The sequence below is a fragment of the Anomaloglossus baeobatrachus genome, chromosome 6 (assembly GCF_048569485.1).
Source record: "Anomaloglossus baeobatrachus isolate aAnoBae1 chromosome 6, aAnoBae1.hap1, whole genome shotgun sequence".
In the NCBI taxonomy this organism is placed as follows: Eukaryota; Metazoa; Chordata; class Amphibia; order Anura; family Aromobatidae; genus Anomaloglossus; species Anomaloglossus baeobatrachus.
Window position 1 is genome coordinate 526,682,926 of NC_134358.1, and position 18,592 is coordinate 526,701,517.

At 49.6% G+C, this 18,592-nt stretch overlaps 1 protein-coding gene across 1 annotated transcript in view; it reads right to left on the reverse strand.

The window, feature by feature from the left end:
• Nucleotides 1-229: 229 nt before the first annotated feature.
• YME1L1 (YME1 like 1 ATPase) overlaps nt 230-18,592 on the reverse strand; it is a 171,705-nt gene continuing 153,342 nt past the window's right edge. The window contains exons 15-19 of the mRNA XM_075315530.1: nt 12,919-13,070; nt 10,717-10,843; nt 9,843-9,916; nt 9,564-9,650; nt 230-1,535 (exon numbers count right to left, since the gene is read on the reverse strand). Of these exons, the coding sequence (XP_075171645.1) occupies nt 1,392-1,535; nt 9,564-9,650; nt 9,843-9,916; nt 10,717-10,843; nt 12,919-13,070 (584 nt within the window). The 3' untranslated portion in view covers nt 230-1,391. The remainder of the gene's footprint in view (nt 1,536-9,563; nt 9,651-9,842; nt 9,917-10,716; nt 10,844-12,918; nt 13,071-18,592) is intronic.

Genomic DNA, 18,592 nt, shown 5'->3' on the forward strand with positions numbered 1-18,592 from the left:
AGTACTGTCTAATACTCGCGTATTCATTCCGCATAGCGTGTGAAATGCAAGTCAATGGCGAAAAACTCGCAATGTAACGAGTAACCTGAATGCCGCACTATTTGCTACTCGCATGAATAGTAAGGCATTCGGGTTACTCGTTACTTTGCGAGTTTTTCCCCACTGACTTGCATTGCACATGCTATTCGGAATGACTACGCGAGTATTAGACAGTACTCGTTATGAGTATAGCGAGTACGAATAGTTAGGTACTCGCTCAACTCCACTTGTAGTCACACGGATTTCCTTGCTTCTTCAGCCACTGAGCTGAATGATGAGCTGGATTGATTCTTTTCTATTTGAAAAAAAAAGTCATGTATATCATTTTCTCAATGTGATTTCAGACATTAGACATGATGTCGGCTGCATAGTTTAAAAGATTTTGATGGTTTTAAAAAGTTCACCAGGAGCGATACACTAACCAGCCCCCCGGGGTTATGTGTTGTGCGGGTATGTCTCTCCCTGCCTAGGAGAACAAAGTGCTAATATACAAGTGCTGCACTATTCCCGGCAGACGACGTTCCTTTACTGATCACTTTCATGCAGGTGGAAGGTCAACAGATTCCAAACTTCTTTAAAACTCTGTAAAATGTTACGCCATGTCTATATTTCATTCATGCTAGACTGGTCCTTGAGAGGTACCATCTTAGAATGGTCATATAATGGAAAATCTAAAATATAGGTGACATGATAGAAAAAGGTTACTATAGATCTAGATGGACTGAACAGAAGTGGGTCGTAATTCTCAACATGGCCGTATACTCACATCTAACCTATAAGAAATGAGGATATTGCCTTCAATAAATGGATGTTGTTCTGGCAGTATACTTTGTGTATCAGTGCCTTACAGTTTTCAAGATATCAGCTTCCAAAAATATCCTTAATTTCCTAAAACCATAATACCTCTAATTATCCGTGCCCATGAGACCGGGTATATTCCTATACACAAACCTCTTAGATGTACTCAGCAATTTTCTTGTGTGTTTGTTTTTTGTCTTCTGGACATGAGGATCTCTTGGTCGCTATTTCATTCCCCTCTTTCCTGACCCCTTCAAGTTATAATCCGTGCAATTGGTACATATTACAATACACCTATTGGCAGTAGCTGTCAAGCACCAAGAAGCCGTATTCTGTGAATGACGAGTGTATCTGTACAGAAGTGATGGATGCAGCCATACTGACTGGACAATAAACAGTGAGTTCTGTATGGTTAGTTACCTATATAACCTGCCCTGAGGTCCTTCCCCACAGCATTATTTTGGCATATCTTAAATAAAAAGTATGTAATATAAAGAATGAGTTCTGCAGAGACGATAAAACAAGGAGGAGCTCAGTCCGTAACACTGACGATATCATCTAGTATTTAATTTCTTTCCTTCCACGACCATCTGAATTTCTTTGGCATCCAAAGTTTCGTACATTAGTAACGCCTCGGCGAGATTTTTGTGCTCCTTTGCATGAGTTTTCAGAAGATTTTTTGCCCGTTCATAAGAATCCTAAAAAATAAAAATAGTCACTTGCACTTTCAGATGATCAACAAACAGTATCAATGTTATGTTAGTCAATGCAAATTGAATAGAAAAATCCACTGAGAATCCGTCAGGTAGATTAAAAATTAACTTTTAAATATTCCATGATAAGAATTCATAACACTTGCATTTTCAATACTGGCTTAATAGATGTTTAAATGTGGAAATAACGCATTTCGGCGGCGATGCCTTCCTCTGGTCTTGGGAATCGGAGGAAGGCATCGCCGCCGAATTGCGTTATTTCCACATTTAAACATCTATTAAGCCAGTATTGAAAACGCCAGTGTTATGATTTTTTTATCATGGATTAATTAAAAGTTAATTTTTAATCTACCTGACGGATTCCCAGCGGATTTTTCTATTCAATTTGCATGGTCTACAGAGCGGCTGGCTACCACTAATCCCTGCTTGGATCTCTAAGGAGGCTGAATGAAGGTTTACACAGACATACTTGCAAAGTGGTGAGTTTCCAGTACTTGGATTTTTTTTGTTTGTAATGTTATGTTATGTTAAGGGGCAGTAAAAAAAAATTGGAGTAAAAAAAACCAAAAAAAAAAACCCATACCATTTCCCAGTTAAGGAAATAAAGAGAATTTTGTTACTTACCGTAAATTCTTTCTTATAGTTCCGACATGGGAGACCCAGACCATGGGTGTATAGCTTCTGCCTCCGGAGGACACACAAAGTACTACACTCAAACGTGTAGCTCCTCCCTCCTAGCATATACACCCCCTGGTAGCCAGTCCTAGCCAGTTTAGTGCAAAAGCTGAAGGAGGACATCCACCCACAAGTAGAGACAGAGCAAAACCCGGAACAACCGGAACCTCTGTCTACAACAACAACAGCCGGTGAAAACACACGGAACAAGAAACCTGCCAACAGGCAATAGGGAGGGTGCTGGGTCTCCCATGTCGGAACTATAAGAAAAAGAATTTACAGTAAGTAACAAAATTCTCTTTTTCTTCATCGTTCCTTAAGGGAGACCCAGACCATGGGACGTTCCAAAGCAGTCCATGGGTGGGAATAAACAGAAAAACTGAGAAGTAGGCGAAACCTAACTTCACAAATGGGCGACAGCCGCCTGAAGGATGCGTCTGCCCAAGCTCGCATCTGCCGAAGCATGAGCATGCACTTGGTAGTGCTTCAAAAAGGTATGCAGACTAATCCAAGTGGCAGTCTGACAGACCTGCTGAGCCGTAGCCTGGGCCTGAAAGCCTAAGAGGCACCGACAGCTCTGGTCAAGTGTGCCTTGATCCCCGGCGGGGGAGGCACTTGAGTACACTGGTAGGTATCGGAAATGGCCGACCTAATCCAACAAGCCAGGGTCGGCTTAGATGCCGAGAGGCCCTTACGCTGACCAGTGGTCAGCACAAAAGAGAGGTGCACCGCCTAAGAACAGCGGTGCGAGACACATAGATCCGGAGCGCCCGCACCAGATCCAGAGTATGCAACGCCTTTTCAAAGCGATGAACAGGAGCCGGACAAAAGGAAGGCAGGGAAAATGCCCCGGTTAAGGTGGAATCAGCAACCACCTTAGAGAGAAAGTCCGGAGTCGGACGGAAAACCACCTTGTCTTGATGAAAAACCAAAAAAGGGGGTGACTCCGAAGAGAGTGCAGCCAAAACAGAGACTCTCTTGAGGGAAATTATGGCCACTAGAAAGACCACTTTCTGTGAAAGACGAAACAAAGAAACCTCCCTAAGAGGCTCAAAAGGGGGGTTTCCGGAAGCCGTGAGGACCGGATTAAGGTCCCAGGGCTCCAAAGGCCGCCGGTAAGGCGGAATGATGTGAGATGCGCCCTGCATGAAGGAGCGCACCTGAGCCAGCCGGACGATACGCCGCTGGCACAACACTGACAGAGCCGAGACCTGTCCCTTAAGGGAATTGAGGGATAGTCCTAGCTGCAGACCGGACTGTAGAAGGGACAGGAGGGTCGGCAAGGCCAAAAGGCCAAAGGATACTTCCGAGCTCGAGTCATAGTGGAGATGACTTCAGGAGGGATACCAGAAGTCGTCAAGATCCAGGACTCAAAAGCCACGCCGTCAATCTGAGAGCCGCAGGATTCTGGCGGAAAGACGGACCTCGTGAGAGAAGGTCTGGACAGTCCGGGAGATGCCATGGCACCTCTACGGACAGATGGAGCAGGTCAGGGTACCAAGCTTGCCTGGGTCAGTCTGGAGTAATGAGAATGACCCGACGGCCCTCCTTTCTGATCTTGCGCAGGACTCTGGGCAAGAGCTAGAGGGTGAAACACGTAAGACAGACGAAGCTGGGACCAAACTTGAACCAGTGCGTCTGCCGCAAAAACCTGAGGATCGTGGAGCCACGGTTTGACGGCTGAGATAATCTGCCTCACAGTTTTCCACGTCTGGGATGTGGGCTGCGGATATGGTGGACTAGGAGTCCTCCGTCCACTGAAGAATGCGTTGAACCTCCAACATTGCCAGGCGGCTGAGTGTCCCGCCCTGGAGGTTGATGTAGGCAAACGCTGTCGCGTTGTCTGACTGGACTCGAATGTGCCTGGCCGCCAACAGATGGTGAAAGGCTTAGAGAGCTAGAAACACAGCTCTGATTTCCAGCACATTGATCCAGAAAGCTGATTCGGACAGAGTCCAAGTGCCCTGCGCTCCATGGTGGAGATATACTGCTCCCCAGCCGGATAGACTAGCATCCTGGTGAGGATCACCCGGGACGGGGCCAGGAAGGAGCGTCCCTGAGACAGAGGGGCCGAAGCCACCACTGAAACGAGCCCCTGGTCTGTGGCGAAGCCACCACCCCGTGGAAGGAGGAAGTCCGCTTGTTCCAACAGCGGAAAATATCCAGCCGCAGAGGACGCAGATGGAACTGGGGAAGGGAATCGCTTCCATTGACGCCACCATCTGATCCAGCACCTGTATTAGGTGCCTGATGGAACGACGTCGACCGCCAGCGGAGGGACTGCTGTTTGACTAAGGGCAGCTTCACAAGTGCCGACAGAGTCTCGAATTGCGTCCCTGGGTACGTGAACTTCTGGGTCGAAGTCAGAGTGGACTTGGACAGAATGACAAGCCACCCGAATTGGTTAGAGTGGCGAGAGTGAGCGAGGCACTCCGCTAACAGTCTGCACTGGATGAAGCCCAGACTAGAAGGCCGTCCAGGGCAAAAGGATCACTGCCAACCCCTAGAGGTGCAGGACCGCAATCACAGCTGCCCCGACCTTGAGAATACTCGAGGGGCCGTGGCTAACCCCAAGGGAAGAGCCACGAATTGGACCACTCCGATTGCAAAACGTAGCCAACGCTGGTGTGAAACTGCGATTGGCACATGCAGATAGGCATCTCTGATGTCGATGGATGCTAGGGAATCTCCTTGGGTCATTGATTGATCGCAGAGACTCCATGCGAAAATGCCGCACCTGAACATGCTTGAGAAGCTTGAGATACAGGTCGGAAGGCACCGCCCTCTTCGGGGACTAGGAATAGATTTAAGCAGAAATCTCAGAACCATTCCCAGTCGGGAACCGGTACAATTACTCCATTGGCCTGCAAGAATGCCACGGCCTGTGAGAAGGCGGCGGCCTTGGAGCAGGGGGGAGTTGACAGAAAAAATCTGTTTGGCGGGCTGGATAGAATTCTATCCTGTAGCCGTGGGAGATGGTATCCCGCACCCACTGATCGGAGACGTGTTAAAACCATACGTCGCCAAAGTGGGAGAGCCTGCCACCGACCAAGGACGTTGCTGGCGTGGCCAGATAGCCAGGAGGAGGCTGACTTCGTGGCAGCATCTCCTGCGGTCTTCTGAGGACGCGGCTTCGTGCGCCATTTGGGTTTACGATCCTTGGCTGAGTTAGTGGACGAGGCCGAGGGCTTAGAGAACGATCAGATGGAGGAACGAAAAGAACGAAACCTCGACTGATTCCTGCCCTGGACAGGTTTCCTGGTTTAGGTTTGTGGCATGGAAGAACTCTTCCCGCCAAGAGCTTCCTTAATAATTTCATCCAGTTGTTCCCGAATAGTCTGGTCCCAACAAAAGGGAGCCCAGCAAGGAACTTCTTGAGAAGCATCTGCCTTCCACTTCCGAAGCCACAGGAGCCTGCGGATAGCGAGGAAATTAGCCGAGGCCACCGCAGTGCGGTGAGAGTCTCCAGCATGGCAGACATGGCATAGGATGAAAAGACTGAAGTCTGGAAGTTAAGGCAACCATTTCGGGCATAGAGTCCCTGTGAGGGAATGCATCTCCTCTAGAGAAGCAGAGATGGCTTTGAAAGCCCGCACTGCTGCAAAAGCTGAGGAGAACGAGGCCCCTGCCGCCTACATACAGATTTGGCCAGAAGGACAACCTGGCGGACAGCAAAACCTTAAGTGAGGAGCCATCAGCCACTGATGCAACGGTCCGGGCTGAGAGTCTAAACACCGGAGGGACCACCTTTGGTGAATGAGCCCACTCCTTGACCACCACTGGTGGAAAGGGAAAACTGTCATCAGAACCACGCTTTGGGAAGCGTTTGTCAGAGCAGACCCTGGGCTTGGTCACAATGGCCTGAAAACTGGAGTGGTTAAGGAACACACTCCTTGTTCTCTTAGGCAAGGTAAACTGGTGCCTTTTTGCCAGAGAGGGTTGCTCCTCTGATACTGGCGGATTGAGGTCCAGTACAGAATTAATGTACAGTGGGATCCTTAGAGAGGTGCCGTCAGCCAATGATACAACTATCCGGGCTGAAAGTCTAGACACCGGAGGGACCACCCTTGGTGAATGAGCTCACTCCTTGACCACCTCTGGTGGAAGGGGGAAACAGTCATAAGAACCACGCTTTGGGAGCGTCTGTCAGGACAGGCTCTGGGCTTGGTCACAGTGGGCTGAAAACTGGAGTGGTTAAGGAACACACTCCTTGTTCTCTTTAAGGTATACTGATGCCTTTCTGCCAGAGGGGGATGCTCCCCTGATACAGGCGGATTGAGGTCCAGTACAAATATAATGGACGCAATCAAATCATTAGCATCTGCATCACCTTCGGACAGATCAATGGTACATGAAGTAACGTCCGCTAGTAAAGACATCCTCCTCGTCCAGTGAGTCAGCTCGTGAATCAGAGCTGCGGGACGGGGAAGGACAGGGGACCCTGCGTCTCCATTTTAGGAGGACGGGGTCTGAGACCAGATGAAGAGTCCTCTGTGAGCTTTGCTGAGCGAGCCGTAGCAGCAGAAGCGCCCTGAGAAGGGGGCTAATGCATGCTCAGCACCACCGGAGCCGGAGCAGCTGGAGGGACCACTGATGAGCCTCCAGGCTGAGGGACCACTGTGTTTATGTGCTCGGTACAGGCAGTACGAGTCTACATGCAGTGCATATTAAGAACAGCCTTGCAGCCTTGCTCTGATGTGAGACATGCTGCAGAAGTGGGGGTTTTGTCCAGAATGACCCCCAGCAGAGTATATAAACAGAGAATATAAGCAGCTGCACAACCGGAGGTTGTGGCTTGCCAGACCGTTTAACCTACATTTCTGTGCCCTCCAGTCCCCCAGTCCAGGCCCCCATTTGTCACAATGTGGTATCTCTGTGCCTATGCAGACATTGAGAACGCTGAGAAAATGGCGACCGGAGCGAGGAGAGGGGGCGGGGCCTACTCTGAGAGCGGGCAAATGAGGTATACAGGGGAGGGAATCTTTCCTCAGTGAGGAGTGTCCGTTCCCTGTGCTGAACAGCCGCTGGGCGGAGCCGCACTGTCCCTCTGCAAGACTGACATGCAGGGGCAGTGAAACCGAAACTAGGCCTCAGGCGAAGCCGGGGCCTAGATTTAAACATGCGGCCAGCGTGCAGGCACCATCGGCGCAGTTCTCCAGTGAAAACTGGAGAACCGGCCGGAAATGTTAACACAATCATATAACACACTCTCCCCAATATATAAAGTACAAGGGACCCCTGGAAAGACCACTTTCTGTGGTAAAAACGTCTCAGTACTTAGCTTGTGAGACGCAGGTGCCAGGTCCCTGGGAGGTGAGCGCTCCGTCCGGCAGGATCCTGAAAGGGCTGCGGATGGAGACCGGTCTCCTGCAAAGCAGTGAGAACCGTGATGGCTCCCACTTCAAGCCAGAGCCCCAGGGGATGGTAAAGGAGCGCGGCATGTGAAGGCTCCAGCCTTGTAAAATCAACCTTAACAGCACCGCCGACACAGTGGGGTGAGAAGGGACATGCCGGGAGTCCAGACTGGACCCGCTTTTCTTCCAAATCTTTGAAATCCAAAAAATCAAAAATCAGAGAATGCATGTGTGTGTGTGACCTCCTGAACACAAAGCATTGAAACTGGCTAGGACTGGCTACCAGGGGGTGTATATGCTAGGAGGGAGGAGCTACACGTTTGAGTGTAGTACTTTGTGTGTCCTCCGGAGGCAGAAGCTATACACCCATGGTCTGGGTCTCCCATAAGGAACGATGAAGAAAATACTTAAATACTTTAGAATTCTGTCATGTAATAACAAATAATAAGCACATTAAAAAAAATTTAAAAAACAACTTGCAGCGCTGGGGTCCTGCGTTCAAATCCCACCAGACAACATCTTCAAGAAATTTGTATGTTCTCCCAGTTAAGTGTGACTTTTCTCCGGGTTCCCCGGTTTTATACATGTGCACACTAGCGCATGCGCAGTGGAATCGGAGACCTGCGCAGGCACACTTCACTGATGGCGTACAAGTCAAGCTGGTGCCTGCACAGGCACAAGACTTCGAGTGTTGAAGACATGTAATGCGCAGGAGCCAGCTTCACTTGTACATTACCAGTGAGGCATGCCTGTGCAGGTTTTTGACTTCAATGCGCAGGCGTGAAACTTCCAGCACGGTGTGGATGCTGTAGAGAAGTCATCCACTTCCATCCAGCTAAGAGGGACGCCATTTACAAAATGGCGCTGTTCACAATCTGAACTCGCCCATCAGACTGCACTATACAATGTACATACAGCACTGAACATGTATAAAACAATTTTTCAAAAGGTATTCAGGGTAACATGTGAGGATATAAAAGGGGTTATAGGAACACCATTCATATTATTTTAAAAGGGGATGAGCATAGTTTATAAGACAAGAAACTGGTGACAGGTTCCCTTTAAAGTGTTTAAGAAATCTGAGGCAGACATCTATATTAAACACAATATTTGCGGAAAGATATTGCGACTTTTGGCATTTCTATTCATAAACGTTAGTCCTGGGAAGATGCACCAATATGGTGGGATAAGGTCATACCTGCCCATCAAATTCATCATAAACTACCTTTAAATTGTAAGCCAGAAACAGACAAGAGGAGATTTCTGGCGGAGGCGCACACTCAGTAACAGACACACCTAATACATTAAAGGGAACCTCTCAGGTCCAAGAGCAGTTCTGGGTGTATATTACTAATCCCTGCATCTAGTAGCATAGATAAAGAGATCTTTAGAAAAAGGATTTCAAAAGATCTTATCATATGCTAATGAGCTAGTCCCCTGGGCGTTAGTTCCCCTGGCTAGTCGCTTATCATATGCTAATGACTAGTCCCCTGGGCGTTAGTTCCCCTGGCTAGTCGCCCCCTTTAGCATGTTAGTACGCCCCTGTGAGAGTGCTATCATGCGAATGAATATGCAGCATCACAGGATGATTTCCCTCACCTCTCTGCCGCCATCGTGTCCGACGCTGGATTTCAGCTCAGTGCGCATCACCCCAGAGTTTGGCTCATGCGCACTACTTCCGTTTGAAGCCAGGGCGCATACACCCGACTTCATAGTGCGCATGACCCAAACTCCAGGGTCATGTGCACTGAGACGAAATCCCCGGACGCATTGGGGAGGTGAGTGAGATCATCATATGATGCTGCGTATTCATTAGCATGATAGTACACCCCTGTGGGTGTGCTAACATGCTAATGGGGGCAACTGGCAAGGGAACTAATGCCCAAGGGACTAGGTCCTGTTCCCATTAGCATACGGTAAAAGATCTTTAGAAATAGTGCACGTTTAGCCTCACTTTATGGAGCATGTATAAAACCAGATTTACCTTTAACAGTGTTCTAACTTCTTGCTCTATGGCAGCTTGTGTTTCCGGACTCAGTTTCCCAGTATCAGAATAAGTCATTACCCCAAGCTGAAATATAGGAGTCAAAGCACAGTCAATACATAGAAGCCGATACAATAGTCACACTGGTAACATTTTGATTAGTGGATGTCAGACTACGGGGACCTGAACCAATTAGCAGAATGTACGGCCAGGTCTAGCTATCTATAAATTTCCTTACACATCACCTACAGATAGAAGGATAGAAGTGACATTCGGTACCTTTTCACTCATTCCAAATCTTGTTACCATCAGTTTTGCTATTTTTGTTGCACTGTCGAAGTCACTAGAAGCCCCTAAAAAAAAACAAACATAACAGACATCAGATGTGTAAAATTGGAATCTGTGTAATAACTGGGCCAGGGTTCAGGACCCTATGGCTCGCGAGCCAGATGTGGCTCTTTTGATTGCTGCATCTGGCTCGCAGACAAATCTTTAATAAAAAAATACTGTGTTTTCCAGTTTGTAAGGTGCACTTTTTTCCCCCCAAAACAAAATGGGGTTGCATCTTACAAACCGCATATGACTTACCAGGGCGGCTGTGGTGGCGCAGAGTCTGTAATACTGCGGGTTCGACGGGTGTAGTGGCGGCGTTCCCGCAGTAGCTGGCGGACTGCGGGCTGCTTTGAATCTCCCATAGTTGACGAGATCGACTTCAAGAAAATGGCAGCGGAGGTAGCGCAGATAGGACTCTGCGGCCATTTTCTTGAAGTCCATCGCGTCGATCTGAGCACGCTCCACGGCCATTTTCAAAGTCAATCTCATTAATTGCAGGAGATTCAAAGCAGCCCGCTGTCAGATCATTGGCGCCCGCCGCTGTGATACCCCACGAGCCCGCAGCAGTATCGCCGACCCTCCTCACATTGATCCTCTTGAGCCGTGACACCCCCTCCTCTGTGCCCGCAGCATCTCCTACCCTGCCTTCTCGGATCTTCTAAGCCGCCCCACCACCACCACTCCCCCCTGTTGAGTATGGCTCTCACGGAATTACATTTTAAAAAAAAGTGGCATTCATGGTTTTCTCAGCCAAAAAGGTCCTCAACCCCTGAACTAGACTATGCTAAGGGGAAAAGAAAAAAAAAGAAAAAAATATTACCTGTAGTTATGTTTTCTGGCCCAAAAATTATTTCCTCAGCCACTCTGCCCCCCATGCTCACATCCATCTGAGCAAGGAGCTGCGACCTGGTCTCACTCCATCGATCGTTCTCTGGCAGAAGAGACACCTAAAGAAAAGATAAATAGTATTTTGATTTGGAAATGGGGTTGGAGTTTTGGAAAAAAAGAATGGTGTCCTCAATGCTGAGAAATACAGGAAAACATTGATCCATCATTCAGTACCATCTGGGAGGCATCCAATTGGCTCCAAATTTATTTTGCAGCAGGAGAATGACTGCAAACATGCAGCCAATGTCATTAAGAAGTACAGTGCCTTGCGAAAGTATTTGGCCCCCTTGAATTTTTCAACCTTTTCCAACGTTTCAGGCTTCAAAGATAAAAATGTAAATTTTATGTGGAAGAATCAACAACAAGTGGGACACAATTGTGAAGGTGAACAATATTTATTGCTTATTTTAAATTTGTAAAAAATAAAAAAAAACTGAAAATTGGGGCGTGCAATATTATTCTGCCCTTTACTTTTAGTGCAGCAAACTCACTCCAGAAGTTCAATGTTGTCCTAAATGACTGATGATGAAAAATATAAGCCCCCTGTGTGTAATCAAGTCTCCGTATAAATGTACCTGCTCTGTGATAGTCTCAGTGTTCTTTTTAAAGCACAGATAGCATCATGAAGACCAAGGAACACAACAGGCAAGTCCGTGATACTGTTGTGAAGTTTAAAGCCGGATTTGGTTACAAAAAGATTTCCAAAACTTTAAACATCCCAAGGAGGACTGTGCAAGCGATCATATTGAAATGGAAGGAGTATCATACCACTGCAAATCTACCAAGAGCCGGCCGTCCATCCAAACTTTCATCTCAAACAAGGAGAAGACTGATCAGAGATGCAGCCAAGAGGCCCATGATCACTCTGGATGAACTGCAGAGATCTACAGCTGAGGTGGGAGAGTCTGTCCATAGGACAACAATCAGTCGTACACTGCACAAATCTGGCCTTTATGGAAGAGTGGCAAGAAGAAAGCCATTTCTCAAAGATATCCATAAAAAGTGTTGCTTAAAGTTTGCCACAAGCCACCTGGGAGACACCAAACATGTGGAAGAAGGTGCTCTGGTCAGATGAAACCAAAAATCGAACTTTTTGGGCACAATGCCAGACGATATATTTGGCATAAAAGCAACACAGCTCATCCCCCTGAACACACCACCCCTAATGTCAAACATGGTGGTGGGTGGCAGCATCATGGTTTGGGCCTGCTTTTCTTCAGCAGGGACAGGGAAGATGGTTAAAATTGATAGGAAGATGGATGAAGCCAAATACAGGACCATTCTTGAAGAAAACCTGTTGGAGTCTGCAAAAGACCTGAGCCTGGGACAGAGATTTGTCTCCCAAACAAAGCAAAATCTCCAATGGAATGGGTCACAAATAAACGTATCCAGGTGTTAGAATGGCCAAGTCACAGTCCAGACCTGAATCAAATCGAGAATCTGTGGAAAGAGCTGAAAACTGCTGTTCACAAACGCTCTCCATCCAACCTCACTCCGCTCCAGCTGTTTGCAAAGGAAGAATGGGCGAGAATTTCAGTCTCTTGATGGGCAAAACTGATAGTGACATACCCCAAGCGACTTAGCTTTAATCACAGCAAAAGGTGGCGCTACAAAGTATTAACTTAAAGGGGCCAAATAATATTGCACGCCCCAATTTTCAGTTATTTTTTACAAAAATTTTAAATAAGCAAATTTCGTTCAACTTCACAATTGTGTCCCACTTGTTTATTCTTCACCATAAAATTTGTATCTTTATGTTTGAAGCCTGAAATGTGGGAAAAGGTTGAAAAATTCAAGGGGGCCGAATACTTTCGCAAGGCACTGTATATTCAGCATAAAGAAGAACAAGAAGTCCTGAAGTGATGATCTGGCCCCAACAGAGCCCTGATCTCATCAATATCAAGTGTGTGGAATTGCATAAAGAGACAGAAGAATTTCCACAAGCCTCACACACAGATTTGTGTTACGCTCTCCAAGATGTTTGGAACAATGTCCTTCCCGAATTCCTTCAAAAACTGTGTGCAATTACAGAGAGGAATTGATGCTTTGATGCTGTTTTGAAGGAAGAAGGCGGTCACACTGAATATTGATGTGATTGGATTTCACTTTTGCTCATTCACTTTGCATTACTCACATGACCGAGCGTCGGACCACGAGGCATGATTGTCGCTTTGTTGATAGGCATTGCATCTTTGGTGAAATAGGCAATTATAGCATGCCCTGACTCATGATATGCTGTAATTGTTTTATTCTTGTCATCAATCTCAACGCTTCTCCTTTCAGGCCCTACAAAAAGAAAAGAAAAGAAGGGAATTTTGTTTACTTACCGTAAATTCCTTTTCTTCTAGCTCCTATTGGGAGACCCAGACAATTGGGTGTATAGCTTCTGCCTCCGGAAGCCACACAAAGTATTACACTTTAAAAAGTGTAACCCCTCCCCTCTGCCTATACACCCTCCCGTGCATCACGGGCTCCTCAGTTTTGGTGCAAAAGCAGGAAGGAGGAAACTTATAAATTGGTCTAAGGTAAATTCAATCCGAAGGATGTTCGGAGAACTGAAACCATGAACCAAAAGAACAATTCAACATGAACAACATGTGTAGACAAAAGAACAACAGCCCGAAGGGAACAGGGGCGGGTGCTGGGTCTCCCAATAGGAGCTAGAAGAAAAGGAATTTACGGTAAGTAAACAAAATTCCCTTCTTCTTTGTCGCTCCATTGGGAGACCCAGACAATTGGGACGTCCAAAAGCAGTCCCTGGGTGGGTAAAAGAATAAATCGATAAAAAGAGCCGAAAAACGACCCCCTCTTACAGGTGGGCAACCGCCGCCTGAAGGACTCGCCTACCTAGACTGGCGTCTGCCGAAGCATAGGCATGCACCTGATAGTGTTTCGTGAAAGTGTGCAGACTAGACCAGGTAGCTGCCTGACACACCTGCTGAGCCGTAGCCCGGTGCCGCAGTGCCCAGGACGCACCCACGGCTCTGGTAGAATGGGCTTTCAACCCTGAAGGAAGTGGAAACCCCGAAGAACGGTAGGATTCAAGAATCGGTTCCTTGATCCATCGCGCCAAGGTTGACTTGGAAGCCTGTGAACCCTTACGCTGGCCAGCGATAAGGACAAGAGGGCATCTGAGCGGCGCAGGGGCGCCGTGCGAGACACGTAGAGCCGGAGTGCTCTCACTAAATCTAATGAGTGCAAATCCTTTTCACATTGGTGAACTGGATGAGGGTAAAATGAAGGTAAGGAGATATCCTGATTGAGATGAAAAGGGGATACCACCTTAGGGAGAAATTCCGGTACCGGACGTAGAACCACCTTATCCTGGTGAAAAACCAGGAAGGGGGCTTTGCATGACAGCGCTGCCAGTTCCGACACTCTACGGAGCGATGTAACTGCCACTAGAAATGCCACCTTTTGCGAAAGACGTGATAGAGAAACTTCCCGCAGCGGCTCGAAAGGTGGCTTCTGAAGAGCCGTTAGCACCCTATTGAGGTCCCAGGGTTCCAGCGGACGCTTGTAAGGTGGGACTATGTGGCAAACTCCCTGCAGGAACGTGCGGACCTGCGGAAGTCTGGCTAGACGCTTTTGAAAAAATACGGAAAGCGCCGATACTTGTCCCTTAAGAGAGCAGAGAGACAAACCCTTGTCCATTCCGGATTGAAAGAATGAAAGAAAAGTGGGTAAGGCAAAGGGCCAGGGCGTAACACCCTTGTCAGAGCACCAGGACAAGAAGATCCTCCAAGATCTGTGATAGATCTTGGCGGACGTTGGTTTCCTGGCCTGTCTCATAGTGGCAATGACATCTTGAGATAACCCTGAGGACGCTAGGAGCCAGGACTCAATGGCCACACAGTCAGGTTGAGGGCCGCAGAATTCAGATGGAAAAATGGCCCTTGAGACAGCAAGTCTGGGCGGTCTGGGAGCGCCCACGGTTGACCCACCGTGAGATGCCACAGATCCGGGTACCACGACCGCCTCGGCCAATCTGGGGCGACGAGACTGGCGCGATGACACAGTCGGACCTGATTTTTCGCAACACTCTGGGGAGCATCGCCAGAGGAGGAAACACATAGGGAAGTCGAAACTGCGACCAATCCTGAATTAATGCGTCCGCCGCCAGAGCTCTGTGATCTTGAGACCGAGCCATGAATGCCGGGACTTTGTTGTTGTGCCGTGACGCCATGAGATCGACGTCCGGCGTCCCCCAGCGGCGACAGATCTCTCGAAACACGTCTGGGTTAAGAGACCATTCCCCCGCGTCCATGCCCTGTCGGCTGAGAAAATCTGCTTCCCAGTTTTCTACGCCCGGGATGTACACTGCGGAGATCGTGGAGGCTGTGGCTTCCACCCACTGCAGAATTCGTCGGACTTCCTGGAAGGCTTGACGACTGCGAGTGCCGCCTTGGTGGTTGATGTAAGCGACGGCCGTGGCGTTGTCCGACTGGATTCGGATCTGCCTGCCCTCCAGCCACCGATGAAAGGCCAATAGGGCTAGATACACTGCCCTTATCTCCAGAATATTGATCTGAAGTGACGTCTTGGTTGCAAGGGAAAGAGAGACGTTCCTGTCGAGTGAAGTCGACCTCCTGTCCCATTTTCGGAGAATTTCCCACTGGAGTGGCCGCAGATGGAATTGCGCGAACGGCACTGCCTCCATCGCTGCCACCATCTTCCCCAGGAAGTGCATGAGGCGCCTCAAGGGGTGTGACTGACCCCGAAGAAGAGATTGCACCCCTGCCTGCAGAGAAAGCTGTTTGTCCCGCGGTAGCATGACTACCGCTGACTGAGTATGAAACTCCATCCCAAGGTACGTCAGTGATTGGGTCGGTGTCAACTGGGATTTTGGGAAGTTGATTATCCACCCGAACTGCTGGAGAGTCGCCAGAGCGACGGAAAGGCTGTTCTGACACGCCAACTGAGAGGGTGCCCTGACCAGGAGATCGTCTAAGTAGGGAATCACCGAGTGGCCCTGAGAGTGTAGGACCGCCACAACAGATGCCATGACCTTGGTGAACACCCGTGGGGCTGTCGCCAGGCCGAAAGGCAATGCCACGAACTGAAGGTGTTCGTCCCTGATGGCGAAGCGCAAAAAGCGTTGATGTTCGGGTGCGATCTGCACATGGAGATAAGCATCCTTGATGTCGATCGATGCTAGGAAGTCTCCTTGTGACATTGAAGCGATGACAGAGCGGAGAGATTCCATCCGAAACAGTCTGGTGCTCACATGTCTGTTGAGTAGTTTGAGGTCCAGAACGGGACGGAACGAGCAGTCCTTCTTTGGCACCACAAACAAGTTGGAGTAAAAGCCGCGACCATGTTCCTGGGGGGGGGGAACAGGGATCACGACTCCTTCTGTTTTCAGAGCGTTCACCGCCTGAAAAAGTGCATCGGCTCGCTTGGGGGGCGGAGATGTTCTGAAGAAACGAGTCGGAGGACGAGAGCTGAACTCTATCCTGTAACCGTGAGACAGAATGTCTCTCACCCATCGGTCTTGAACATGTGGCCACCAGGCGTCGCAAAAGCAGGAGAGCCTGCCACCGACCGAGGATGCGGTTCTGGGATGCCGAGAGTCATGAGGAGGCCGCCTTGGAAGCAGTGCCTCCTGCGGCCTTTTGGGGGCGTGACTTAGCCCGCCACGCATAGGAGTTCCTCTGGCCCTTCTCCGGCCTGCTGGACGAAGAGGATTGGGGCTTGGCGGAGGGACGAAAGGACCGAAACCTCGATTGTATCTGTCGTTGCTGAGGTCTCTTTGGCTTAGACTGGGGCAAGGAGGAGTCCTTTCCCTTAGATTCCTTAATAATCTCATCCAATCGTTCGCCAAACAATCGGTCGCCAGTAAACGGCAAACCGGTTAAAAACCTCTTGGAAGCCGAGTCTGCCTTCCATTCGCGCAGCCACATGGCCCTGCGGACTGCCACAGAGTTAGCGGATGCCACCGCTGTACGGCTAGCAGAGTCTAAAACTGCGTTCATGGCATAGGAAGAAAAAACTGACGCCTGGGAAGTCAAAGACGTAACCTGCGGAGCAGAATTACGTGTAACCGCATTAATCTCAGCCAGACAAGCTGAGATAGCTTGGAGTGCCCACACGGCTGCAAAAGCCGGGGCAAAAGACGCGCCCGTGGCTTCATAGATGGATTTCACCAGGAGCTCTATCTGCCTGTCAGTGGCATCCTTTAGCGATGATCCATCTGCAACCGATACCACAGATCTAGCCGCCAATCTAGAGACTGGGGGATCCACCTTGGGACATTGAGCCCAACCCTTAACAACGTCAGAGGGGAAGGGGTAACGTGTGTCAGTAAGGCGCTTAGTAAAGCGCTTGTCCGGAACCGCTCTGGGCTTCTGGACAGCATCTCTGAAGTTAGAGTGATCGAAAAATGCACTCAGTGTACGTTTAGGGAACCGAAACTGGTGTTTCTCCTGCTGAGAAGCCGACTCCTCTACAGGTGGAGGCGGGGGAGACAGATCTAACACCTGGTTGATGGACGAGATAAGGTCATTTACTATAGCGTCCCCGTCAGGTGTATCAAGATTGAGGGCAACGTCAGTGTCAGAGCCCTGAGCTGCGACGTCCGCCTCGTCCTCCAGAGAGTCTTCACGCTGGGAACCTGAGCAACGTGAAGAAGTCGGGGAAGATTCCCAGCGTGCCCGCTTAGCCGGTCTGGGACTGTGGTCCGGGCCGGAGTCCTCCACGTGAGACCTAGGGCCCCCTCTGGGAACGTGCTGCGGCGCGGGCAGAGAGGGGCCTGGGGGTGAAGATCCAACAGGGCCCGGGGCCTGTGTAGGGACCGGTCTGGACTGCAAGGCTTCAAGCAGCTTGGCAGACCATTTGTCCATAGACTGAGCCATGGAATGTGAGAGTGACTCAGTTTTTCAGCAAAAGCTGCAAACTCTGTCCCTGCCGCCTGGACAGGGAGAGCAACGGATTCTACCTGAGCCGAGGGGCCCACTAGTGACCGAGGCTCTGGTTGTGGAAGCAAAACAGGGGTTGAGCATTGCTCACAGTGAGGGTAGGTGGAACCTGCAGGTAACTTAGCCGCACAAGAGGTACAGGTCGCAAAATAACCCTGTGTCTTGGCCCCCTTGCTCCTTGTGGACGACATGCTGTTGTCTCCTAGGCGAGTGATCACTGAGGGTATATGGGGAGGGTATACAACCCGACTGAACAGAAATATATAAATATATATGGTATCTATTCCGGCACCCTGAGGGGACCAGCACCGGGTGACCGGTGTGGCTTACCGACCGCTAAAAAGCGGGGTGTGTGTCCTCCAGATTCCCTGCCTTAGGTCTCCCAGCGTTGCAGAGCTCTGTCCAGGAAAACTTCCACAGGCAGAATGCCAAAGAAATGGCTGCCGGAGCTCTCAGGGGAGGAGAGAAGCCGGGGGCGGAGTTAGAAAAAGTGCAGGAATCTGGAGTCCCCACAGTGATCAGTGAGGGGGGGAGGAACATATAGGATGCCCTGGCCCTCACAGCCGACGTCAGGCCGGCAGTCCCGCCCTTATCCCTGATAGACAGGCCCGGGGGCGGGAGTTTTGCAAATAGGCCGCAATTGAAGCCGCGGACTAAATTTAATACCGCGGCCGACAAACAGGCGCGGTCGGCGCGGAAGTCCGCCGGCCGTCACAAATAAGCAGCTGCTGCAGCGTCCGGGATGTAGGCGCTCCATGCACATCCCCCATGGGGGTACAGAGTACCTTAGTGATGCAGGGCCCGGTCCCTGAGGATAAACAGACTCCTGTCCGACAGCTTCCCCCAGGGGCTGCGGAGGGAGCACGGTCCCAGTGACTGGATGACCGCTGA